The sequence below is a fragment of the Megascapheus bottae genome, chromosome 17 (assembly GCF_031878675.1).
Source record: "Megascapheus bottae isolate mThoBot1 chromosome 17, mThoBot2.hap1, whole genome shotgun sequence".
NCBI lineage: Eukaryota > Metazoa > Chordata > Mammalia > Rodentia > Geomyidae > Megascapheus > Megascapheus bottae.
In genome coordinates this window covers 42374150-42400597 of record NC_143525.1, presented here as the reverse complement: position 1 = coordinate 42400597, position 26448 = coordinate 42374150, and the positions used below count along the sequence as shown (strand labels likewise).

Genomic DNA, 26448 nt, shown 5'->3' with positions numbered 1-26448 from the left:
AGGACGCTTATGATAGAGCACCGAATAAAAGGCGCAGGCCCTGTAATCAAAACCCTGTGCTAACGTTGCAGACACAATTCGAGACTCTGGAATTAAGAGCAGTGAAAACTGGCATGGCTGCTGTTTTCCTGGAACTTGCTAATTGTACCATAAACGAAGACGTGTGGACGCCAGCAGTGGGGCCCTGGTAGAGCATTCAGACTTATTTCCGAACTGAAGCTCTCTGTTGAGAATTCGAATCCAGCGTTCTCCATGTCTGTCAGGTTCCTGGTGTGGCGGGGCCACGGCGACCTCCAGCGGCCACCCTCCGTCCGGTGGCCCGCTCGGGATGCTGGTCGTGTCGGAGGACCCACCCAGCCTGTCCTTGACAGGCAGATCCAGATGGGATCCGCCCCATCGGACACAGGCAGTCTTGAAGGACAGCAGGATCGTGGGAAGAAAAGGGAAACCCCAGCGCCGCCTATAGGAGGTCCAGGAGGAGCTTCAGGCCCAGCCTTTTCCTCCTCTCCTAGCCTGCGGGGATTTTCTTCCATTCTTGTTTTGGGATTGCATGGTGACCGCAGCAAAACAGAACCCTCCGCCTAGTTGGACTGAAGCGCCACCGGGATCTACTATATAACTACCCCCACGGGTTTACTCGTCACCGGAAGTGCCCGCAAGACCTCTGCCCCTTCCATGCCCCGCCTTCAATTGCGCTACCAGTAGGCGACAGGCCGCTCCCACTTCCGGCCCCCGGAATCATAGTCAGCAGCCCCCTTTTGCTGCTTTTCCATTGGTTGCCGCAGGGACGCGCTGTGATTTCCCATTGGCTGGGTCTGCTCTCTTGAGCCGGCACCGCCTCCCTCCAGGTACTGGCTTGTCTTCGGGCACCCGATAGGTTAAAGTCTCAGAGGGCGTCTTCCCACTTGACCAATGAGAGACGCGGAGAGTGAGGGCGGCAGCTGCGTGGTGAGGTAGGGCGGGACTTGGTGTGGCCATTGGCCAGGGCGGGCACAGGCCCTCGTTACGATTGGTTGGGGAGAGGGGACCGTGGAGGGGTTCGAGCTGCGCGGCCTCAGCAGCTGCGGGAGACGGAAGTGGTGAGAGCGCTGTTTTGGAGGGTCCGGTGGACACCGCCTGGGTGAGTCACTGTACCCCGTGCACGGCCAGCCTGGAAACCGCAACGACCTCGTCTGGCTCGGCCCCGCCCCGGCCCCCCACTGGCTTTCCTGAGTCCCGCCTTCTGTCATTCGGAGCCCCACCTCCGAGGCTTTTAGGCTCCGCCTCTGGAACCTGGGCACCTGGGATCCCCTGCCAGCCTAGCCCGTCCCCCAGGACCAGATTCCCTAGGTCAAGAAGCCCTGGGTTTCCCAGGCCTGGTCCTTGTTCCTCCTCCCTCTGTTTCCCTGTGAGGCTGCGTGCCAGTGGGCGGTGAGGCAGCACCTCTGGCTGGCCGCTTGCGGGCTCCCCCGCGAGGGAAGGTGGGCAGAGGCAGAGGGTACTGTGATCTGGGGGATAAGGGTGGGACCACAGAGAAAGGCTCTTAGCCCTGCAGAAGCTATGCCATGTTAGGCTTCTGAGCCTAACAGGCTTGAAGGAAAACATCAGTTAACTTAGGCCTGGCTAACTTAGTGGGCCTAGAAGGCCTCATCCTGAAATTCTTGTTACTTGAACCCATTTGACAGATGCTGAGTCCCAAGCCTACTTGGCCTGATTCTTTTCCTGTTGTGTGGTCTCCTCCCCATAACCTCCACCCACCCTACTTGGTGTCAAGTATTGCTAAGCAGGACCTGTCCAGCCTTGTTGCTGTCTTTTTTTTTTTTATTGTAATTAGTAAAAGGGTTACATGATATTTGCCAGATAGAAGGTGCATTAATTCACATACATTGATACCCTTTCACATGTCTTGGTACCCGTTTCCCTCCCCCCCTGTTGCTGTCTTATCACAGGTTGTGGTCCTCTCCCTTTTGCCCCATGCTTTGGACTCTGTCCCCAGTAACAGATCAGGAGGGTGCTATTCCCAGACCCAAGAGACTAGCCAAACAGTCCTGTGGATTCATGCCTCCACAAGGGCAAAAATGAGTCTCAGCTGGGCAAGCCTTTAATCTTCAAAGTTGGAATTTCTTCTGCTCTCCTGAAAAGGACAGCATTTGGAGTATTCTACTTCACCTTCTTGATCTGTGAGTCAGGACTCAGTTCTGCGGAGAAAGTGTGGGTGATTCTCATTTCTGCTTCAGAGTTTTATGGCTGACTTACACCCTGCAAGACACTTGTTGCTTTCTCCCCAAGTGGCCCCCAATGTCCCTATTTGGTGTGGTGGCTTGTTGACAGGTTGAATCTTGTGTGAGGGAAGAAAATAAGAGCTGTTGAGAACTAGTTCAGGGGTAGGTGTGTGGTGTTTGTTGGTTCTATGGTATTTGTTAATGGTGCTTTTTACTCTATGTTCTTATTTCTTTGTAGTGACTAACAGACAGCCAGGACCCTCACCCCGGTAGAATGGTGAGTATTTTTGCCCTCATACCATTGTGTTTTCTATAATCTTGAGTTCATCTCTGTGAAACCGCCCCACCCCTCTTGGACCTTGAGCTCCAGGCTATTCTGTTCAATTCTGGTTAGGTTCCTCTGCCCTGAGATAAATGTGAGTTTCCTGTTTTGTTTTGTTTTATTTTCTGTGGCACAGGACCTTGTTACATACTATACAAGTGTTCTACCACTGAGCTTCACCCCTAACACAAGATTTCTTTAGAATGATGGGCCGGGAGTTTGGCCTAGTGGTCGAGTGCTTGCCTAGCATGCATGAAGACCCGGGTTCGATTCCTCGGTACCACATACATAGAAAAAAGCCGGAAGTGGTGCTCAGGCTCAAGTGGTAGAGCTCTAGCCTTGAGAAAGTCCAAGGACAGTGCTCAGGCCCTGAGCTCAAGCCCAGGACTGGCAAAAAAAAAAAAAAAAAAAGATTTCTTTAGAATGAAAAAAATAAGACAGTTTACAGCCCTGGGAACAGAAAGTTGTACTTCCCCCCACCCCCATGCTTCATTAACAGTCCTTCTCTTCCTTGTGTTCTTGGTAAAATCCACACATTCTGGCCTAAAGAGACAGGTCTTCATTACATAAAGTCCTTGGACTTCTGGTGGGTCCCATGAATGTTATAGTTGCTGAATCAGGAGTGATTCCACCAACTTCCAGGTACTGCAGTCTGTCACTGTGGGTGGTAGCTGACTTTATATCTGAGAGTATAGTATCCTTAATATCACTAGATGTGGTTCATCACAATCTTGTGAATTCCCCATTAACCATAACTGCCCTTTCACCCCAAATTCAGGGAATTCCTGAATTCCTGAGAGCTCAGAGAAAGAAGCAGTGAGATGAGAAAGGAGAGTTGCAAACTCCCAGACCAGGCTCTTAATGTGGTTGCTTCTTTTCAATTTCAGGAGTCTCTATGCTTAGGACATGTCAGTGAATTCACTTGGTGAAAGGACTCCTTCTTTCCCACTACTATAGATGTGTGCATCTATAATGTATGAAATATTGGTCTAGTTTCTTCTCAGAAAGCCCAGGTGGAGCTAGGCACCAGTTGTTCATGCCTATAATCCCCTCTACTCTTTCTTTCTTTTTTTTTTTGGCCAGTCCTAGGCACTGTCCCTGAGCTTCTTTTGCTCAAGGTTAACACTCTACCACTTGAGCCACAGTGCCACTTCCAGTTCTTTCTGTTTACGTGGTACTGAGGAATCAAACCCAGGGCTTCATGCATGCTAGGCAAGCACTCCACCACTAAGCCACATTCCCAGCCATCCCTTCTACCCTTAAGGCTGAGATCTGAGGATCAAGAGTCAAAGCCAACTTGAGTAGAAAAGTTCCTGAGATTCTTATCTCAAATTAACAAGTAAAAAGCTGGAAATAAGGTGTGGTAGAACACCAGCCTTGAGCAAAAATGTCAAGCAATAATAACATGAAGCCCTGAGTTCAATCAACACCAACACCACCACCAACAACAAAAAATAAAGAAAGAAAGAAAGAAAGAAAGAAAGAAAGAAAGAAAGAAAGAAAAAAAAAAGGAAAGAGGAAGAAAGAAATCCCAGTGGTCCTGGCCCCACAGTCCCTTATTCTCTGCTGTAATATCCTGGAAACAGCATACTGTTCATATTAGTTTCATCTAATTTTAAATCTAGCACCACCACTTAAATACATTAGACAAATTTTATACTTCCTAAATCTGAAATCTCATCCATAAAATCAGGATAAGACTTCCTGGAGGGTTCATGTATGTTTGAAATTGCTTGGCTCATAGATATTTAATAAAATGAGATTTGGTTTCCTTCCCATTAGTTCCCTTCCCCCAAAACAAAGTCCCTATTTTCTGAGAGTTACCAAGGTACAGGAAATTCCAGGGTTCTAGCTAGCTCCTTTTGTTATTCTTAGTGACATTGTACACCTTGTACTCATTATTTCTTGATCCACAACCCAACTTTATACCCTCTTTGATTTTTTTTCCCCCAATAGCTTCTGTAGTTTCTTCCTTTTTCCAGACTAAGAAATTTTCTAATAAGTATTTTCTATTCCTACGATCAAAGGATGTGAAACAAGGGGGAGATGGAGCTGAAAGAGAAGGGTTGGGCCGGGCCATGAAATAAAAAATGCAAAGGATTTCCCTTTCACGAGTGTGGCATGACTAACCTGGCACCAGACCAGTGTTCATTCTAAGGGGACCAAAAGAGTTCAGTGAGGTCTGGGGAATGGAGGACGCGGATTGGAAGTGGAGACCCCTGAGCTTGTTTCTTGAGATCCAGAGCGGGCGGTGCAGGAGCTCTGTGCGTTGTGAGACGAGGGGCGTGGGAAGGCTCACCTGGCAAGATGGGGAATGAAAGGGCGAGGGCGGCCCTGCCTTCCCTGTCCTGTCCCCCAGGCCGCCCTCCCGAGTGCCCCTAGACGTCCCCGGGGTTGCCCTGCCACGGGCCGGCGGGGACCGCGGAGGGCGGAGCCTGGGCGTGGGCGGGGCCTCCGCGGCGGACCTGGGCTCCCCCGCGCCCGCCCGGGTGCCCTCCCTTCCGCGCTCGTGCCGGAGGGCGGAGCCGGGCCCGCTCCATTGTGGAGAGGAGGGGAGAGGCGCGCGGGAGCCGAGCTGGGGTCCCAACGCCCGCGCGCGCTCGCTGCTGGCCGCGGCGGCACCTGGAGGGTCCCGCAGCCGGGATGCGGCGGGTGCCCGGGGCCGGCGGGCAGCGCAGCAGCTCCGGGGACATGTGCGCTGGCCCAGACTGCCCGCGACCATGAGCCTGACCGGCCGTGTCTCCTGCTCCATGCTTAGCTGCTTCGTAAGTGCCAGGCCTGCCTGCGGGGGGCCGGGGATGCGTCCGTTTGCTGCCAGGCAGCCCCGCCCAGGGCCAGCCCTTGAGATACTAAATGCCAGCCCGTCCTCCTTCCCGAGGCCCCCCGGCCTGACCCCAGACGTTTGGGAGCCGGGGTGCAGGGTCAGCCCTTTTTCTTCCTGGGACTGGCTTCAGTCTTTGAGCGCTGGGGATTGTCGAAGGCCGTGATCGGGAATTCTGTGACCCATGCTGGCCCGGCAGCCACTGCCCTTGACTGCAGATCTCCAGGCCCCGCCCTGCAGGGTGCACCCCTCTTCCTCCGCCTCTCCATCTTGGTCCCACCCGCTGCATCTTCGCTTGGGGATGTGGGATGTGGCTAGTAGATGGTGTGAGGTGTGAGGGGGCTGGCTGGGTTTGGATGACTGAACGCTGGTCTCCCGCTCTCCACACTCCCCTTCCCTCCCCTTTCCACACTCCATCTCTCACCTGACATGCTAGGCTTGTCTCCTTGACTGTCCCCCAGACATCTCTCTCTTCTTCACCTTCCCTACCTCTGCAGGGCTCTGTGCCTCTGCATCATTCCCAGGCTTCCCCTCCTCCCCTCTGGCTAATGCTCCTTCGCAGCTTCCCCCATCTGTCCTCTCAGATGTTCCCACACCTACGATCCCCTCCCCCCATGGGTGTCTGCCAGGCCTCCCCCCTTCTCCTTCTCTGCCCTGGCTGTCCTTGGGTCTCTTGGTTTCTCCCTGGTGTGTAGATCCCCTTTTGCCCTCCCTGGTGATTGGGAGCAGAGTGACTTTTGCCTGCTGTTGGTATTCCTCAGGAATTCCCCTCAGATCAGAAGGCGGGGGTAGGTTGCTTAGCAGGTAGTGGAGGCTTGTCATCCTCGGGGGCCTAATAGGAAGATAAGCTCAGCTCCAAAACATATCCTCCTTTTGAAAGTATCCACGAAGGCCCTCTAGAGGCATGGGACTGAATCCCCCCAACCTACTCTTCTTTGTCTCCTTTAACCCACCAGATTGAAGCTTCTGTGGCAACGGGTGCCTGATCGCCCTTCTCTTTGTAATCAGCTGCCACACCTGGCTCCTCTTCCTGCAGCCACACCCTCCATTCCCATTCCTGCCTTCTGTTTTGCCTGCACACTATTTTTCTTAGGTTTTCTCTTTTTTTTTTAGTTGTCTCCCCTCCCCCCAGTTTTGAAATTTCAGTTATAAGGAGAGTTCCTGTTTGAAAAGTGCAGGTTTCCAGTTCCTCCTTGGTTGAGGCTCTTTTAGGTTTATTAGGCTCCAATGCACATCCATCTCATCCTTCCCCACCTCCAACCAAGCCATCTCCTTTACCTTCTCCAGGAGCCAGAACCTTCAGACGTGTGTGGGAGTACTTGTAGAGTGCTGGGGGAGGGGAGCAAGTGATTCTGAAGGGCCAAGTAGAGCCTGGTGACTCAGGGATGTGGCCTTCCTACAGGGTGAGGAGGGGCCCCCCAGCCTGGAGTACATCCAAGCCAAGGATCTGTTCCCCCCCAAGGAACTAGTGAAGGAGGAGGAGAACCTTCAGGTAAGGTGGAACTGGAGGCCCAGGGTCTGAGGTATAGTTAAACACTCTCTCTCTTACTCTCACTCTCACTCTCTCCCCCTCCACCTCTCTCTCTCTCAAAAAAAAAAGAAAAAGAAAAAAAAATCCTTAAGAGGATCTAGTTCCCAAGCTCTGACTTCCTGCTCATGGATATCTGGAGGGATGGGGATTTGGTTGGTTTGTGTATTTTTGGAGTCTTGGCCCCAAGGAAGGAAAGGCAGTTTTCCTGTGCCACTGGGGCCTACTGCTGTGACTCCTTTCCTGCCTCAGTTCAGCTTTTCCAGATGATATCCCACAGAACAGGGACTGCAGGAGAGAATTAGGGGGGTACTCCATTGTGGACTGAGTTTCCTCTGGCCCTTGGCAGGTACCCTTCACAGTGCTTCAGGGTGAGGGAGTAGAGTTCCTGGGTCGGGCCACTGATGCTCTCATTGCCATTTCCAACTACCGACTGCACATCAAGTTCAAGGACTCTGTCATCAACGTGAGTTTCTGTCTCATTTTCCTACACCAAAGTGAGGATCTGAGATTCAAGATGGTGTTATTCCATTGTTCTATCTGAGTATGTCTCCAAAAACAGTTGGAGTGCCCTTCTTTTTCTCACTAGCTATTATTTCCCTGCTCTCATTCTTCTAGGCATAGATAGGTCTATCTCTGTCTTTGGCTCATTCTTACTTTCCCTTCTTTTTTCTTTATGTTGTTGTGGGCTTTTCTAAGGGGCACAGTGGCTTTATTGGAAGATCATAGGCTTTGGAACCAGGCAAACCTGGGGGTCTTCTGCACTGCTGCTTAATCAGCTGTGTCACCTCGGACAAGTCTTGACTTTCTCCTTAGAATATGAAGTGAAAACACTCTCCTTTCAGGGCTGTTGTTATTAATTGATCACATATGTAAAGGAACCAACACAGTTAGTTCCCAGGCACATAACAGGCCTTTGGGCAATGGCGATTTCCTTGCTTCCATTAGTATATCAGCAGCTGGGTTGGGGTGAGGAGGGGTGCCCAGAGTGGGAGATCTGAGTCTCAATTTGCCCTTCTCTGAAGGTCCCCCTCCGGATGATCGACAGTGTGGAGAGCCGTGATATGTTCCAATTGCACATTGCCTGCAAGGACTCCAAAGTGGTGAGGTAAGAACATTGGGGACTCACTCAGGTTCTCTCACCCTTAGTCTTTTGAACGCCTCTCTGCTACAGGGTTTCTGCAAAGGAAAGATAAGATTTCACCTTACCTTTCCTAGCAGAAGAAAAAGTAAAAATTCTGTTCTCTGTTTTGGATTGGGAGTTCAGTTTACTTAGCCATACTCTTTTTCTTTTTCTTTGTAGGTCATAGGGCTTGAATTCTGGGCCTGGGCACTGTCCCTGAACTCTTGGCTCAAGGCTACCGCCCTATCCCTTAAGCTACAGTCCCACTTCCCAGTTTTGGTGGTTTTTTCTTTAGTGATTAATTGGAGATAAGAGACTTGTTCTTTAGTGCCCTTTAGTTCCCGGGCTGGCTTTGAACCATGATTCTCAGATCTCAGCCTCCTGAGTAGTTAAGATTACAGGCGTGAGCCACCATGCCTGGCTAGCCATACTCTTTTGACCTGAGCTCATGGTGTCATCATAAAGATGAAATGAGATAATGTTTATGGAAGCAATTAAGGACAATATCTGACAGAGAGCAGTCACATTATTGTTGGCTTATTCATTTATATAACCTACCCTTATTAAGGAGTCTATGCCAGACTGTTTTAAGTCTGAAGAGATAGCAGAGAACAAATAAAACTCTTTGTCCTCTAGAGGGTTAGAGTTTCACTGGGAAAGGTATTAACAGTAAATAGGAAATGAAATATATTACAAGAGGTAAGCATAAAGGAAAAACTAAAATAGGGAGGGGGGTTGGGCATGGTGTTATCTACCTGAAAGAGGAAGAGATAGGAGGATTGTGGTTTGAGTCCATCCTGAACTAAAACTTATTTGCAAGACTGTCTCAAACAAGATAGACATTGTACTGAACATTCTTTTATTTGTAGCTAGTCTATAATCTCAGCTGTTTGAGGGGTATAAATAGGAGGGTAATGCCCTAGGGCTCGCCTTAGGCAAAAGCATGAGGCCCTACCTGAAAAATAAGGAGTGCAGCTCAAGTAGAGGCTTTGATCTCCATTTCTGGGAGAAATAAAAAAGAAATGATAAAGAGTATATGTTAGAGGGGGGAAGGTTGTATCTTTAAACAAATGATCAGTGAATACAGGAGGGGTGACAATTGAGTCAGAATCTAAAAAATGATCATGAGGGGATTTGAGAGAAGAATGCACCAGAGCCAGGCGCGGTGGCTCATACCTGTAATCTTAGCTACTCAGGAGGCTGAGATCTGAGGATTGAGGCTGAAATCTGAGGATCCAGGTTCAAAGCCAGCCTGGGTTCTACAAAGCTGAGAGACTCTTATCTCCAATTAATCTCTGAGAAACTGGGAGTGGGGCTGTGGCTCAAGGGTAGGGTGATAGCCTTGAGCTAAAAAGCTCAGAGACAGCACTCAGGCCCAGAGTTCAAGCCCCAATGACACCCCTCCCCCCCAAAAAATGTGCTAGAGGAACAGTGAGCACACACCACCTGTGGTGGGTTGGTGCCTGTGCCTGAGTGTTTGAAGGTTGGTTGAAGGTCAGTGTGGCTGGAAGGATGCATACGGTGAGGGTAGTGGGATATAAGGCCAGTAGGCTTGGGAGGAAGTGTGTCACGATGACTGGCTTTTACTTTGAGGGAACTGAGAAATCTCGGGAGGCTTTTAAGCAAAGTAGTGACGTGAACTGATGAATGTTTTATAGAATCATTCTGGCTGCTATATTGAGACTAGATGGAAGAAATTTTCTCAGGGAAGAGCTGGGACACTAGTTAGGAAGCTATTTCAGGGGCCCAGAGTTTGGCCGAGTGGTAGAGTGCTTGCCTAGCATGCGCAAAGACCTAGGTTCAATTCCTCAGCATCAAACACATAGAAAAAAGCCAGAAGTGGTACTGTGGCTCAAGTGGTAGAGCGCTAGCCTTGAGAAAGCCCAAGGACAGTGTTCAGGCCTTGTGTTCAAGCCCCAGGACTGGCAAAAAAAAAAGAAAAGAAAAGAAGAAGATGTTGGTGGTCTAGCTAGAGTCATTGTAGAGTCAAGTTGTAGTCACTGTAGTAAAAATCAGATTCTGGGTCTATTTTGGAAGTAAAGATGGCATGATTTGCAGGTAGTTGAACATGATACCAGGAGACGGCTAAGACTGACTTCAAGAAGCGTTATGAGGCTGTCCAGTTTAGATTGCATGGGATCAAGTTCATGGCTAAAGGCTAGTTGCTGAAGGAAAACTTAACATGTGGCAGTGTGTTTGGCACAATTTATACATTAAAAAATCCAGAAAGGAAGAGGCCTGTGGAATAGAGCAAGCTGGGGAGTTTTTAAGAAAGAGCTAGGATTAAAAGTCTTTGAAGTGTTAGAATGTGGGCCAGGCAGGGAAGAGGCATTATCCAGCAAGAGAAAGAAGTAGGAAACAGGAATAATGTGAACAAAACTTCCTACCTTCAGAAGGTTTGTGCTGGGCACTGAAGGGAGATAACGCTAGCTGCTGAGATAGCAATAAAAAGCACAGAGATTGAGGGCCTGGTAGTAGCATTTACATTTTGAATGAGAAATGTTAGGACCTGAGGGCAAACAGAAGTTCTTGGGAACAGAATGGTCACAAGAGACACTGAGTGCTGGCCAGTACCCTTGGTCCCCAATGGAAAGTCCCATTGCCTAACCTTGCTTTGCAGCCTCCTCTCAGACTTTCTGCAGCCATGTTTTTTACTCATGGCCCAATGGCGTATTTGCCTCTTGACTCATCTAAACCTATGACTTCTATCCTGGCAGGTGCCACTTCTCTACTTTCAAGCAGTGCCAAGAGTGGCTCTCCAGGCTAAGCAGGGCCACAGCAAGACCTGCCAAGCCTGAGGATCTCTTTGCCTTTGCCTATCATGCCTGGTGCCTCGGGCTGACCGAGGAGGAGCAGCACACCCACCTGTGTCAGCCAGGTAAGATGGGGCTGTTTTCTTGGGGATGCTGCTCCTTAGCCCTCAGTTTTCATCCCTCCTGTACTCTTGGACATTCGTGCTCTGGGGACTTGACATGTGGTACTGTGTTGCAGGAGAGCACATACGATGTCGACAGGAGGCAGAGCTGGCAAGGATGGGCTTTGACCTACAGAATGTCTGGAGAGTCTCGCATATCAACAGTAACTACAAGTGAGTGGGCATGGGAGACCAAAGCCCAATCCAGACCCAACCTTTCTCCACATTTCCATAAAAGTGTAAAGGGCACAGCTGGGTCTGAGAGGGAGGAGGGCTCCTGTTCTCTTGTCCCACAATGTCCTGGGTCTTGTTATTATATATTTTCAACCTAGTTTGGTGATCACCATTTTCCTCCCACCTCCCACTCCCCCTCCCCCTGCCGTATCTTCTCAGGTTGTGCCCTAGTTACCCTCAGAAGCTGCTGGTTCCTGTGTGGATCACAGATAAAGAACTGGAGAACGTGGCTTCCTTTCGTTCTTGGAAACGTATCCCTGTGGTTGTGTATAGGTGAGGCAATATGGAATGGGAAGATTTTTATTGTTATTGTTGTTTGCCAGTCCTGGGGCTTGAACTCGGGGCCTGGGCACTGTCACCTTGGGTTTTCTCAAGGCTAGCGCTCTACCACTTGAGCCACAGTACCACTTCTGGCTTTTTCTTTTCTTTTTTTGTTGGTCCTGGGGCTTGAACTCTGGGCCTGGGGGCTATCCCTGAGCTCTTCTGCTCAATACTAGTCCTCTATTCCTTGAGCCACACTTCTACTTCTGGCTTCTCTGTGTATGGTACTGAGGAATCGAACCCAGGGCTTGATGCATGCTAGGCAAGCACTTTACCACTAGGCCCCGTTCCCAGCCCCTGTTGTTTTTTTGCAGTAAGGAAAGAATCCAGATCTGAAGTCAGGGCAGCCAAACTTTAGAGTAGGAATTGATGCTCCTTGGGGAAGTAACTATGAACTTATTTTAAAGCAAAAATCACTGTGTTTTTCCTCTGAAAGAAAAGGCCTTTGGAGATTCTTATCCCTTTTTGCCTTTTGTTTTAAGGGCATACACTACTGCATTAGTGAGAAGGTTGTTAAACTAGCCGGGGGACCAAACAGAATAGCCTGGGAACGCTGAATGCACTGTTTTTGGACTCTTTTTTTTTTTCAAGGCTAGAGCTTTGCCACTTGAGCCACAGCACCATTTCTGGCTTTTTCTGAGTATGTGGTACCGAGGAATCGAACCCAGGGTTTCATGTATGCTATGTGAGCACTCTACCACTGGGCTCCCCTCCCAGCCCCATTTTTAAAGTTTTTAATGTTTTGTTTTATTTTGAGACAGATTTCACTATGTAGTTGGAGGCTGATCAACTTGCTGTGTAGTTCAGGCTGTCCTGAACTTAGGATGCTTTTGCTTCAGCCTTTCAAGCACATGAGATTATTATGTACTTGACCTACCATGCCTGGCTTGAAGGATAATTTAAAAAAAAAAAAGGGCTGGAGATACAGTTTAAACTCAAGGTTTGAGTTCAAACCCTAGCACTACCACTATAAAACAAAACAAAGTGGTAGCAGAAATAGTGAGAAAGAGAGCAGCTGTGAGGTTTAGAATTGTTCATGTTCTTGGCTCTGGCCTTGTTCTCCTGCTGCAAGTCTGAACCAGGAGCAGGTGCTATGCAGATTTGATGAGTCAAGGTCACCTTGGGAATGCAGAGCCCATTTGAGAAAATGACTGTGATAGTGCTTTGTAAACTGTCCAGCTCTCTAGAGATGTTAAGGCATTTGGTTGCTATTATCGTGACCTGGATATGTTGGTATCCTCTGCTGGCTCTGGGGACCTTGGTTTGGCCCCCTGAGGTTTCCAGCAGGCTTCTGGAGGCTTGGAATACCAAGGGCATTATGGTTTCTTCTGTCTTGTCAGACACCTGCGCAACGGGGCTGCCATTGCCCGCTGCAGCCAGCCTGAGATCAGCTGGTGGGGCTGGCGCAATGCTGATGATGAATATCTCGTCACGTCCATTGCTAAGGCCTGTGCACTGGATCCGGGGACAAGGGCCAGTGGGGGCTCCCTCAGCACTGGAAACAGTGATGCCAGTGAGGCATGTGACGCTGACTTCGGTAAGACGTGGTGATACTGGTTCCCTAAGCAACAGGCCTTCTTGGCCTCTCTGGTTTCCAAGGGGTCTCTAGTAGAAGAATGGCAAGAAAATGACAACGTAGGCTGCCTGGATCTCTGGTTTGGGGGAGGAGGTGGGGCATGAAGTGTCTTGTCTGCACATTCCTCTCTTCTGAGAGACAGCACATAGGACTGGAATGATGCTGGGTGGATAGCTAACCCTGAGTCTTCTTGCTGCTGTATATTTAGATTCTTCCCTGACTGCATGCTCAGGGGTGGAGAGCACAGCAGCCCCCCAAAAATTGCTGATCCTGGATGCGCGCTCCTACACAGCAGCAGTAGCTAACCGGGCCAAGGGTGGAGGCTGTGAATGCGAAGGTACTGTTATTACCCAGTGTGTGAAGGCATCCTGTGTTCTAGATGGCTTTGGTGAGGTAGAAGTATGAGTTGCTTGTGTAGTGGAAAGAACCAAATAAATCTAGCTGGTGCCAGGACTCTGCCACTTACTCCTGTGATTATGACGGTTAAGTTATCTCATCTCAGTTTTGTCTTCTCATCTGTAACTCTGTAAGGTTGGTAGGGTGAATAGGGGTTGTATATATAGAAGTATTGGTACAGCTGGCTTCTGCTGGCTCATACCCGTGATCGTAGCTATTCAGGAACTATGAGGATCACAGTGTAACAGCCAGCCCCAGGCAGGAAAGTCTGTGAGATTCCCATCTCCAATTAACCACCAAGAAAACCAAAAATGGAGCTGTGGATCAAGTGGTAGAGCACTAGCCTTGAGCACGAAGCTCAGGGGCCACACCCAGGCCCCAGGACTGGCAAGGACATGCTTACCATAGGCATACATACACACTTCTGCACATACACACATAAAGGACAGGTACAGAGCAGCTACTGAGAATCGATTTTGTATTGTTGTTGTTTGTGCTATTGCATTTGTCACAAATATTATTACTACTAGTAAATAGCACCTGAATATCCAGAGATAAAAGTGCATAACTTGAACGTTGAGAGTCTATATAGTTTCTATGTAGAATGTTTGGTCCTACCAGGAAGGCTTTGTCCATTGAGACTGCTCTTGGCCTGGCTGCCTGTTTCCAAGACATTCTTTTACATTCCATTCTCTTCTCTTATCTACAGAGTACTATCCCAACTGTGAGGTTGTGTTTATGGGAATGGCCAACATCCATGCCATCCGGAATAGCTTCCAGTACCTGCGGGCCGTGTGTAGCCAGATGCCAGATCCCAGCAAGTATGTATTCCCTGCTTTAATTCCATCATTCCTGCAGTTTCATTTCACTCAGTGCTACCTGTTCTTGGAGGACTTGATGGGGAAATGGAAAGTTAGAGGTACACGAAACCTTAGCTTTGGATACAGTTGGGTGTGGTGGGACTATCTCAGGTAACATTTTGGCATGGTCACTGGACTTTGGAGTGCGTGCGTGTGTGTGTGTGTGTGTGTGTGTGTGTGTGTGTAGATCATTTGCCCTACTCAAAGAACATAGAGAACTGGGGAAAGAAAGTGACTAAATATACATGTGATTCTTCCCAGTTCCTCTCTTGGTTCTTAGAAGCTCTTCTCTTATCTGCCTCAGATTTGTCTTCCCTGCCTTCCTGCTTTGTTGGGTAGAACTGGCTGGGAGTGGTAGAAAGATTGTGGTAGCCCAGTACTATTAGTGATGTAGTTGACTTCTCTTCTTGTGTAGCTGGTTATCTGCCCTGGAGAGTACCAAGTGGCTGCAGCACTTATCCATGATGCTAAAAGCAGCTGTACTCGTGGCTAATACAGTGGACCGGGAAGGTCGGCCTGTGCTGGTGCATTGCTCTGATGGCTGGGACCGCACACCGCAGATTGTAGCCCTGGCCAAAATATTACTGGACCCGTATTACAGGACACTGGAGGTATTGAGAGGGGGCTGAGTGGGAAAGAATGGAGGGAATGGGGTCAGGAAGGATGGTGATGGGCTTTCGGGAACAACCTTGGTAATTCTTCCATAGAGGACACGTTGGTAGCTTTGAGTTGCCTTTCAAGTTCCGAGCTGTGCTTTGCAGTTGCACTTGCCTGCTTTGGGTATTCTTATAGAGAGTCCCAGCCTAGCCCTTCCAGAGAGGACTTAGGCTTGGACTGTTTGGTTTTTGCAGGGCTTCCAGGTGCTAGTAGAATCTGATTGGCTGGATTTTGGGCACAAGTTTGGAGATCGCTGTGGCCACCAGGAAAATGCAGAGGACCAAAATGAACAATGCCCTGTGTTCCTCCAGTGGCTCGATTCTGTTCATCAGTTGCTTAAGCAGTTCCCCTGCCTGTTTGAATTTAATGAAGCATTCCTGGTAAGTACTAAAAGCCTGTGACTAAGGTGGGAGAATGGTGTTCTGGGATCCTTTGGTGCAACCTGTCTGGGTCCTCTAGGTGAAACTGGTGCAGCACACATACTCCTGTCTCTATGGCACGTTCCTGGCCAACAATCCTTGTGAACGAGAGAAGCGCAACATCTACAAGCGGACATGTTCTGTGTGGGCACTCCTGCGAGCCGGCAATAAAAACTTCCATAACTTCCTCTACACACCCGGCTCAGACATGGTAAGGATGACCTCTTCTCCTTGGAAACCTGTGAGAAGAGTCTGAGTCAGCGGGGTGAATGTAGAGGTAAAGGCTTAGGGAAGAAAAAGAGGTCAGGAACATCTCACAAAACACTACTATTGGGCCACTTTCCTAGGTCCTGCATCCTGTTTGTCATGTCCGGGCCCTGCACCTCTGGACAGCTGTTTACCTTCCTGCATCATCCCCTTGCACACTTGGAGAGGAAAATATGGATCTCTACCTTTCCCCAGTGGCTCAGAGCCAGGAATTCTCTGGTCGATCTCTGGATAGGTAAGAAAACTCTTCTGTTCTCTCCTTTCTCCACTAGAAAGACTTCCTGTTTCACCTAAATGATGGTAGTCTCCTCCTAATCCTCCTTCTTCATGCTGTTTAAAAGCAACTTTTTGTGTTAGTTAAGGGAGAAACTTGGCTCATGACTCCGGACTAGCCTGTGGTACATCCTGTGTGTTTTCAAGGTCCTTTTTTAAGATAAGATTGGTTGTCTTCTTTTCTGGAGCTGCTATCACCCCATGTGACATAACTAAGCAGGGAGAGGAGAATGAAAAAGAAAAGACTATTTCAAGAATGCTTGTGGGAATGGTGTTGGTTTTTATACACTGATAAAAAGGTTTGAAGAGTTTGCTATCTTAGTAACAACCTTTGCTAACTTCCAGAAGCGTCTGATTCTCAGGGACATGAGGTTTTTAGTGCAAGGATGGACTTTACTCCCTCAGAAAAAAGCTAGAATTTGAAGCAAGACATCAAACTAATGCTGAATATTGACTTGACCAGAAAGAGAAATGTGAGCTGAGAGTAATCTGTGCTCCTGTTATTTTTTATTTTCAAGCCTTTATGTATTCAACCAATGAGTAGTTTTTGTTTTTGTTTTTGCCAGTCCTGGGGCTTTAATTCAGGGCCTGAGCACTGTCCTTGCACTTTCTCAAGGCTAGAGCTCTGCCACTTGAACCACAGCACCACTTCCAGCTTTTGCTATATTTGTGGTACCAAGGAATTGAACCCCAGTCTTTGTGCATGCTAGGCAAGCACTCTACCACTAGGCCAAACTCCTGGCCCAACCAATAAGTTTTATTTCAGCCAATAAATAACCAAAATCTGTAATATATAAAGCCAGGGAGATTGTGTATACCTAGAATCCCAGCATTTAAGAGGCTGAGGCTGAAGGATCATTCCTTCTTGGTTTCTACCCCATAGATATCCACCATTAACACTTTGTTAATGGCCTTCTGGTTTCATCTCTATAGGAACCACGTGCTCTGATGTGATCCCTCAGGTGTTAGTTGGCTAGGCCCGCTAGTTAAAGTATATATGTCATATATACTCTTTTTTTTTTTTGCCAGTCCTGGGCTTGAGCTCAGGGCCTGAGCACTGTCCTTGGACTTTCTCAAGGCTAGAGCTCTACCACTTGAGCCTCAGCACCATTTTTGGCTTTTTTCTATGTATGTGGTACCGAGGAATCGAACCCGGGTCTTCATGAATGCTAGGCAAGCACTCTATCACTAAGCCAAACTCCTGGGCCCCCCCCCCTTTTTTTTTTTTTTTTTTTTTTTTTCCTTTTTCATTTCTTTTTTTCTTTTTCTGCCAGTCTTTGGGCTTGAACTCAGGGCCTGAACACTGTCCTTGGGCTTTCTCAAGGCTAGAGCTCTACCACTTGAGCCACAACATGACTTCTGGCTTTTCCTTTTCTTTCTTTCTCAAGGCTTCTGACCTACCCCTGGGCCTGGGCTTTGTCCCTGAGCCCTTCAGCTCAAAGCTGCAGCCCTACCCTTAAGCCAAGCCCCACTTCCTGTTTTCTTGAGGTTAATTGGAGATAAGAGGCGCAGTCCTTTTGTGCCCGGCTGGCTTTGAACCCTGATCCTCAGATCTCAGCCTCCTGAGTAGCTAGGATTACAAGTATGAGCCACTGCACTCGGCTCAGGCTCTATCAATCTATCAGGCTCAGTTCTATCCATTGAGCCTCCATTCTTTGGAGATAGTCTTCTGAACTTTTCTGCCCCAGGCTGGCTTCAGACTTTGATCCTCCAGATATCAGCATTCCAAATTGCTAGGATTACAGGTGTGAGTCATTAGCGTTCTTTTATTATTTAAATAGCTGTATAGTAGTCCAGAAATAAGAGTATGTCTAATTTAAGTCATTTGGTTAATCCCTCACCCCACACACATTTCTTTAAATTATAGGAGATATTTTAGTGCATGTGTGTGTGTGTGTGTGTGTTTAAGTAATGGTAAAATACATATAATAGGTACCTGATTTTAATGTATCATTTCACTAGAGTGTAGCTCAATGGTAGAATATGTGCTTAGACTATTTAAAGCCAGCTCCCCTATACACAGTAAATATATATATATATATCATATAGGTTATATATGCATGTATATGTATATGTACATAAATTTCTACCAGAAATTTAATTCCTAAAAGCAAAAATATTATGTTTAAATGATATATTTGTTTTTTTTGTTTTTTTGTTTTTTGTTGTTTGCCAGTCGTGGGCTTGAGCTCAGGGCCTGCGCACTGTCCTTGGACTTTCTCAAGGCTAGAGCTCTACCACTTGAGCCTTAGCACCATTTCTGGCTTTTTTCTATGTATGTGGTACCCAGGAATTGAACCCGGGTCTTCGTGCATGCTAGCCAAGCACTCTACCACTAGGCCAAACTCCCGGCCCCTGATATGTATATTTGTATGTCTGGCTCTTTTTTTAAGGTTTTTCTGTATTTCACATATGTTTCTTCTTTTTTTTTTTTTTTTGGCCAGTCTTGGGACTTGAACTGAGCACTCTACCACTAGGCCAAGTTCTCAGCCCCTATGCTTGGTTTTTTAGTGTCATTGTTGATTTTTTGTTGTTTTCTAAACACTTTCAGATTTTTAGGATTGCAGGTACATATGATCTTATATATTAAAATTTTGATATTTGCTTATTGCTGTTCTTAAAAATTAATAGTATAAAGGACAACAAATACTCTAAAACCTTAATTTGTTTATTTATTTATTTATTTATTTTTTGTGGGTCATGGAGCTTGCACTCTAGGCCAGGGCACTGTCCCTGAGCTCTTTAGCTCAAGGCTACCACCCTACCCCTAGAGCCACAGCCCCACTTCCATTTTCTAGTGATTAATTGGAAGTAAGAGTCTTATGGTCTTTTGTGCCTGTGCTGGCTTTGAATGGAGATCCTTAGATCTCAGCCTCCTGAGTAGCTAGGATTACAAGCATGAGCCAAAGCCTTAATTTTTTTTTTTTTTTTTTTTTTTTTTTTTTTTTTTTTTTGCCAGTCCTGGGCTTGAGCTCAGGGCCTGAGCACTGTCCTTGGACTTTCTCAAGGCTAGAGCTCTACCACTTGAGCCTCAGCACCACTTCCGGCTTTTTTTCTATGTATGTGGTACCGAGGAATCGAACCCGGGTCTTCATGCATGCTAGGCAAGCACTTTAACCACTAGGCCAAACTCCTGGCCTAAAGCCTTAATTTTTTGTTTTAAGTTTTTTGTTGTTGTTTTTGCCAGTTCTGGGGCTTGATTCGACCTGGGCATTGTCCCTGAATTTGTTTAGCTCAAGGCTAGCACTCTACCACTTGAGCCATTGTGCTACTTCGAGTTTTCTGGTGGTTAATTGGAAATAAGATTGTCTACATCTTTCGTGCCCAGAATAGCTTTGAACCATGATCCTCAGATCCCAGCCTCCTGAGTAGCTAGGATTACAGGTGTGAGCCACTGGTGCCCCACTTTAGAGTGGTAGCTTTGAGCAAAAGAAGCCAGTGATAATACATAGGCCCTTAGTTCAAGCTCCAGGTCTGGCAAAAAAAAAAAAAAAGAAAGAAAGAAAAAGTAAAACCAGGTAAGGGATGGGGTGGGTGGGGATTAGTTGTGGATACTGGTTGGGGGGTATAGACCAGTGGTTGGTCACTTACGTGCCATGCTTGAGGCCATAGGTTTAATTCTGAGCACCACAAAAATAAGTAAAATAAAAAGTCAAAAAGTACAATGCCAGCTGGGCATGGTGGCTCAGACTTGTAATTCTACTCAGGAAGTTGAGATCTGAGGACTGCAGTTCAAAGCCAGCTCAGGCACTAAAGACCTTGAGACTCTTATCTCTACTTAACCACCAGAAAACCAGAAGTGGGGCTGTGGCTCAAGGGATAGGGTGGTAACCTTCAGCTGAAGAGCTCAGGAACAATGCCCAGGCCCAGAGTTCAAGTCCTACAACTGAAAAAAAAAAAACAAGTACCGTGGCTGGGTTTCACTTTTATCCTCAGTCAGAGGGCCTGTGGTAGGCAGTGGAAGGCCCTAATGTATTCCAGATCTTGGATTCTGCTGGTCTACTTGGCACCAACCAATGGAAACTTAGTTTTAGATTTTTTGGGGGGGGGGGGGGCGGCACGGCAGCAGTCCTGGAGCATAAATTCAGGGCCTGAGAACTGTCCTTGAGATTTCCTCTAGACCAGTGCTCTACCATTTGAGCCACAGCACCACTTCCTGCATTTTTTTTTTCATGTATATGGTACCGAGTACTCAAACTTGAGTCTTTACATACTAGGCAAGCACTCTACTGCTAGGTAGGCCAAACTCCTGGCCCAAGCCATGTTCGTTCCCCCACCTCGTGTGGGTCATGGGGCTTGAACTTGGCTTAGCCGCTGTCCTTGAGCTCTTCAGCTCAAGGCTACTGCCCTACCCTTGAGCTAAGCCCTACTTCCCATTTTTTGGAGGTCAATTGGAGAAAAGAGCCTCAGGTCCTTTTTTTTTTTTTTTTTTTTAAATTTTGGTCACTCATGGGGCTTGAGCTCTGGGCCTGGGCACTGTCCCTGAGCTCTTCAGCTCAAGGCTACCGCCCTACCCTGGATCCAAGCCTCACCTTTGGATAAGAGTCCCAGGTCCTTTTGTGCCTGGGCTGGCTTTGAACTTTGATCCTCAGATATCAGCCTCCTGAGTAGCTAGGATTACAGATGTGAGCCACCGCAACTGGCTGAATAGTCTTTTGATACACATCAGTTATTTATACTTTAAATGTCATGTCTTGTGAACTCTGGCTTGATGCTGCTCTAATGACATGATTCTGAATATTGGAAGTACTTCCTATTTTCTGACCTCCAAATGTTATGTTTGTCCTTCCAGGTTACCTAAAACCAGATCCATGGATGACCTTCTTTCTGCCTGTGACACAAGCAGCCCACTGACTCGAACATCCAGTGATCCTAACCTTAATAACCACTGCCAGGAGGTCAGAGTCAGCCTGGAGTCCTGGCATAACAACCCTGAGGGATCAGAGACAGCCTTTGTGGAATCTGGGGTAGGAGGTTCTCAGCAGACGGTAGGAGAAATGGGCCTTTCCCCTCTGCCCAGTAACCAGAAGGACTACTTGAGCAATAAACATTATAAGGGTCACAAAAGCTGTCCTCTAAATTATAAACTGCTTAATACTGCTGTGTCTCGGGAAATGCAGAGCAACACCTCTGACACTGACATCAAAGTCCTGGAAGAAACTACAGTACCAGCTTCAGAACCTCCTGCCCAAGATGAGCTGTGTAGGACTTTTAATGGCTTAGGGGGGTCACCTGAATCTTGTCCAGAAACAGAACCTGTCAGTACATTCTCTACAGTTGTTTCTAGCAAGTGTGCTGCGACCTGTGATTTTCCTGAGTCTTCCCAGGACTCCCTGACAGGTGTCCCCCAGAAGGTCCAGCTAGACTGCATGCTAGATGCGCCCACCAGATGTGCTCTGGATCACAGTCTGGGCGGCCTTGGCAGTCCTCTGGACGCTCCCTGTCAAACTGCTCCAGAGCCAGCCACTGACTTCCTCAACCTAGATCCCCCAGGGTCTACACCAAGTATCTCCCACCAGGAACAGCCCAGTTCTGTGCCAGATGTGACTGACAGGGAGGAAGACACCAGCAAGAAAGGAAATAATAGGAATGGACAGTTATTGGAAAATCATCGCTTGGGGAAAATGCCATTAGAATTGGTCCGAAAGCCAATTTCTCAGAGCCAGATTAGCGAGTTCTCTTTTCTAGGGTCCAACTGGGACAGCTTCCAAGGTTTGGTGACTTCACTCCCGAGTGGGGAGACTACTCCCAGGCGGCTGCTTTCCTATGGCTGTTGCAGCAAGAGATCAAGCAGTAAGCAGGTGCGGGCCACAGGGCCCTGTTTTGGGGGCCAGTGGGCTCAGAGAGAAGGTGTAAAGTCACCTGTTTGTTCTAGTCATTCCAATGGACACTGTACTGGCCCAGGAGGGAAAAACAACCGGATGTGGTTGTCTGGTCACCCAAAGCAAGTCTCTAGCACCAAGCCCATCCTCCAGAGCTGCCCTTCTCCAGTGCCTCCTTTCTACCTGGATGATGATGGACTCCCCTTTCCCACGGATGTGATCCAGCATAGACTACGGCAAATTGAGGCAGGGTACAAACAAGAAGTGGAGCAGCTACGGCGACAAGTGCGAGAGCTCCAGATGAGGCTGGATATCCGTCACTGCTGCGCCCCGCCTGCAGAGCCTCCTATGGATTATGAGGATGATTTTGTAAGTTGTCGCTAGGGCTGCCTTCCAGCCACTCAAGGGGCCCATTTACTGAGCCCCTGGGTGTCACCAGGTTAATTGCTCAGGCTACAAGGTAAAAAGCCCACAAGTAGAATGATGTTCTAAGTGGTATATTGGAGAAGGCATCATGGTTCAGGGAGCTGGGGTGGAATAAAAGATCAGGGCTGGGGCCGGGAGGGTGGCCTAGTGGTAGAGTGCTCGCCTCGCATGCACTGTTTGACCCTGGGTTTGATTCCTCAGTACCAGATACTCAGAAAAAGCCAGAAGTGGTGCTGTGGCTCAAGTGGCAGGGCACTAGCCTTGAGCAAGTGTCTAAGGACAGTGCCCAGGCCCTGAGTTCAAGCCCCAGGACTTGCCAAAAAAAAAAAGGGGGGTTGGGGTGGGGAGTCAGGCAGACTTAAGGGACGTGGACATGCTGAAAAAAGTGTGTGCTATTAAGCTAGGTAGACAGTAAAAGAAAATACCATCTTCAGAAGCATGGAGCCAATGGGTAGTCTAGTAGTATGGCTGAAAGGAGGTTCCGGTGTATGTGCATGCATATGTGCGCACTTATGCCAGGATTGGGAGGAAGAATTGGGTAATGTGGTTGGAGGCAATCCTGGAGAATTAGATGCTGTAAGGATCAGCTAGAATACCTTCCTTGTTTGCCCTTTAGGCAATGAAATGGCAGGCCAGTGTCAGTGTAGAATTTTGCTGAAGCAATTAAGATATTTTAGAGTAATCCAGATGAGAATGTTGAGGACCACTGGGATTCTGCTGTCCTGCTCTGTCAGTTTCTGACACAGCAGTGCTGGGCGCTTCTAAGAGCCATCTTTTCCCTTATCTCTTCCTCATCCCCCATAATGACACTTCCCTTTTTTCTGTTAAGGCATTCCCAGTTGTCTGCTGCCCACTTCTTGGCTGGTGAAATGGGAAGAGTTAACCACTTTTTCCAACAGGATGATGATTTAAATAGGAGTCAGCCAACCTTTTCTAAGTTGTGTAGGCCATATAGTCTATGTTATAGCAACTCAGAGTAGCCTATAGCACAAAAGCAGCTATAGATGATATGTAAATGCATGAATATAGCTATGTTTCCATACAACTTGAGTAGCTGTGGGCCATAATTTGTCAACACTTGGTTTAATCTTTCCACACTATAACATAGTACTTAAGGCCATGGTTCTGAAGCCAGAATATTGTCCAGATCTCAGCTTTACCAGATACAGTTCTTAATTCTGTTGTGACGTTAAGTTCTTTATTTACAAAATAAGTCCAGTAGTAGAATACATAAGACTGTAGTGAAGAATTAAGTTCATGCTTGTGGTCCATTTAGAACAGTGCTTGGCACCTCATAAATACTTAAGTCTAGTAATAATAGTGATGGTGATGCCTTTGCCCATTCCTCAGACATGTTTGAAGGAGTCAGATGGCAGTGATACGGAGGATTTTGGCTCTGATCACAGTGAAGACTGCCTTTCAGAAGCAAGCTGGGAACCTGTTGATAAGAAGGAAACTGAGGTATGTTTAGACACATCTGTGTTTGGGATTTCGGTAAGACAGTGGATTATATTTCTGAGATGAGAGGCATGCTGTGGCCTGAACTCTCCCTGAGATAGGTGTCATCTTTGTAGGTTCCTAACGGCCAGTCATAAAGACCAGCTTTGTCATTTTCTCCTGGGCTGCTGTCCTTACTGCAGTATTACTTTTCTACTCCATTGACAAGAATCTGGAATTTTTCCTTGTGCCTTCTCTTAGATGACTCGCTGGGTTCCAGACCATATGGCATCCCATTGCTTTAACTGTGACTGTGAATTCTGGTTGGCCAAACGAAGACACCATTGCAGGTAAGATGTGCCGTGTGATTGAAGTTGTACATTACATATATTGAGCACTAAACTGAATTAGTCTGAAAATGGGGACATCTTTACAAGAGCTATTTTTGTTTGCACCCAACCCTTTAAAAAAGTTATTCACAGCAAAGGCTTTTAAACTACCATTGATCCTCAGTACACTGGCATTTCTGATGAGCTCTTCCGTCTTTGTGCTTTGGCAGAAATTGTGGGAATGTATTTTGTGCTGAATGCTGCCACCTGAAGCTGCCCATTCCTGATCAACAACTCTATGACCCAGTGCTCGTCTGTAACTCATGTTACGAACACATCCAAGTATCTCGTGCCAGGGAACTCATGAGCCAGCATCTGAAGAAACCCATCGCTACAGCTTCCAGTTGAATGCCCGAGGAGATGACCTGTCTAATTTTAACAGGTTTGAAGGGAGGATCTGTTTCAGGTGTAGTGTGGAAAATTCCTAGTTGTGAGGCTCATGAAATCACAGAGCTCAAAGATACCATCTTGAGAGATCCTCCTTGGTACCATGAGACGGAGCAGAGGAATTTCAATTTGGCAGGAGGTCTTCTACTGGAGAGACCCTCCCCTGGGATAATCGTCCTGATCCAGACCCTGAGTCTGGATGCTTAATGTTGAGTTGGTGGCTCCAGCATCTTTCTCCTGTGGGAGTCACAAGCTGATGATTTATTTCATAGATAACTGCCTGGTGCAAAGTGCCCAAACAGCAATAGAAAGGCATACGTATAACCAAACTTCAAGTGATAAGAGACCCATTTCTCCTCCACCTTGAAAAAGCAGATTATAGTATACAAGATAGGACTTCTTATCCTATTTGAGATGAATTCTATTCCGTACCTCTGTGCTCTGTGTTTGTGCATGAAGGCTCAGTCTTTAGAGGCACTCCCTCTAGTTGCATTAGTACTGTCTTTCTGTGGGGTTTGGTTTAAAGATTGGTTTGGCGAGTGGAGATTTCAGTGTATTTCACTTGGCTCATTGGCCAACATCAGTGAATACTCATTTTAGAGGGACAGTTCTAGGGAGTGAGATATCTTTGGGAGCAGAGGAAAACTGTTGATGCTTAGTCTTGGCAAAAATCAGTTATTTTGAGCTTCATAGGCAGTCGTCACTCTATTACATGGTGCCAGTTCTTGAAGTATGCACTGTGAAGAAGGAAAAGAGAAGGGAAAAAACAAAAGGTATGCTTGTGAAATATCTGCTGATTGTGCCCTACCCTTAGCGCCTGACGTTTCCTACTTGTCCTGGTGCTAACACAGGAGCTACACCTTGATCCTCTCCTGGCATGAAAATAAAACAAAGATTTTTATTGTTCCATTGCCCACTTCCCCCATGTTGTCTTTCCCTTGGCTGCTGCCTCCTCTGGGTCACACTGCTTCTTATCCTGAACACTTGACACCTTGAGGGTATCTAGCGTTTGTTTTTACCTCCTCAAATAATGCTGTTTGGTATGTGAGGGTTTCCGTAAAAATGCTGCTGTCTATTTCTGTGCACTTAACAATGGAACCCAAACAGAAGAGAATAGAGCCTTGATACCAAAATTGGGAGAGAAAATGTGTCCATTTGGACCAAACAATTTTTTTTTGTTTTGATTTTGTTGGATTTTTTTTGTGTTGGATTTTTTTTTTCATCTTAATATTTACCAGTGGCACTTAACCAAAAGATACAGTGATATAGCCATGTACTATGGTTGGGGCAGATAAAGTCTCCTTGGCCTATAATGAAACTACTAGGATTTCTTACATCCATTTTCTTTTCATTTATTGATGTATAAAAGGTAAATTACATTTAGGCCTATGTTGATTTAAAATTATGGTAGCTGTCACCCTCACTGTTACTTTTATGTTGCTCTCTAGAAAAGTCATTCCAAAATAACTAGAATCTACATTTACAACAAGAATTATTTGTCCTGACCTTTTCCTCAGTCCTACAGAGAAGCATCTGTGCTTCTTTTATACTTGTCATGGATGTAACCTAAAAAGTTTTGGCATATTTAGGTCAGCCTAGCAGAACTTTTTTTTTCCCCCTCACATAAATGGAGCTGAATAATGGAGAGTTTGTGTCTGGGAAATTCCTGAGATCATTGAAAAAGTAACAAATTATTTCCTATGTCTGATACCTAAAATTATTTTAAGCATTTTCTCAATCATTACAATTTTCTGACAGTCATGAGTGGTTTTTTTTAAGTTAATTGGTTTTCATTGCACTTCACTCTGCCTGTTTTCAGGGAGATTGGTAACACTGAGGAGACTGTATCTGCCTACTTTGGCTGTCTGAGGGACTGTCCTAAATGAACAAACTGCATGGCCTTGGAGAGAAACTCTGGGCTCTTGGTTCAGATGTGTTCATCAAATACTCCTTTCAGAGCTATTGTGGGTGTCAGTGACATGATGTGGCCAAAAATCCAAACTGTGCAGTTGCGTTGTGACATGCAATGTGCTGTAAAAAACTCAATACAGTTTAAATAAAATCTCTATATTAGT

General features: G+C 47.0%; 1 protein-coding gene across 3 annotated transcripts; it reads left to right on the top strand.

Annotated features, from left to right (window-relative positions):
- Nucleotides 1–1053: 1053 nt before the first annotated feature.
- On the top strand, nucleotides 1054–26448 carry Mtmr4 (myotubularin related protein 4). 3 transcript variants are annotated; one of them, XM_090351112.1, is made up of 19 exons: nucleotides 1054–1120; nucleotides 2440–2478; nucleotides 6747–6836; nucleotides 7222–7338; nucleotides 7898–7980; nucleotides 10713–10873; nucleotides 10987–11083; nucleotides 11303–11416; nucleotides 12805–13001; nucleotides 13249–13377; nucleotides 14146–14257; nucleotides 14712–14907; nucleotides 15148–15333; nucleotides 15413–15583; nucleotides 15720–15874; nucleotides 20705–22103; nucleotides 23511–23621; nucleotides 23859–23947; nucleotides 24157–26448. In XM_090351112.1, exons 2-19 carry the CDS (start codon nucleotides 2476–2478, stop codon nucleotides 24332–24334), a joined length of 3588 nt encoding a protein of 1195 aa, XP_090207238.1. In that variant the 5' UTR covers nucleotides 1054–1120; nucleotides 2440–2475; the 3' UTR covers nucleotides 24335–26448. The 3 variants fall into 3 exon arrangements, with proteins under 3 accessions (XP_090207238.1, XP_090207237.1, XP_090207236.1); XM_090351111.1 differs by lacking the exons at nucleotides 1054–1120; nucleotides 2440–2478 and adding an exon at nucleotides 5223–5288 and having other exon boundaries at nucleotides 24157–24368; nucleotides 26193–26448; XM_090351110.1 differs by lacking the exons at nucleotides 1054–1120; nucleotides 2440–2478 and adding an exon at nucleotides 5223–5288.

Excerpts from the sequence above, each read along its gene's own strand:
- Mtmr4 (XM_090351111.1), top strand. The coding sequence starts at position 5,244 with ATGAGCCTGACCGGCCGTGTCTCCTGCTCCATGCTTAGCTGCTTC. Across the intron at positions 5,289-6,746 it reads GCTCCATGCTTAGCTGCTTC|GGTGAGGAGGGGCCCCCCAG; the intron begins GTAAGTGCCAGG and ends GCCTTCCTACAG. Across the intron at positions 11,417-12,804 it reads ATCCCTGTGGTTGTGTATAG|ACACCTGCGCAACGGGGCTG; the intron begins GTGAGGCAATAT and ends CTGTCTTGTCAG.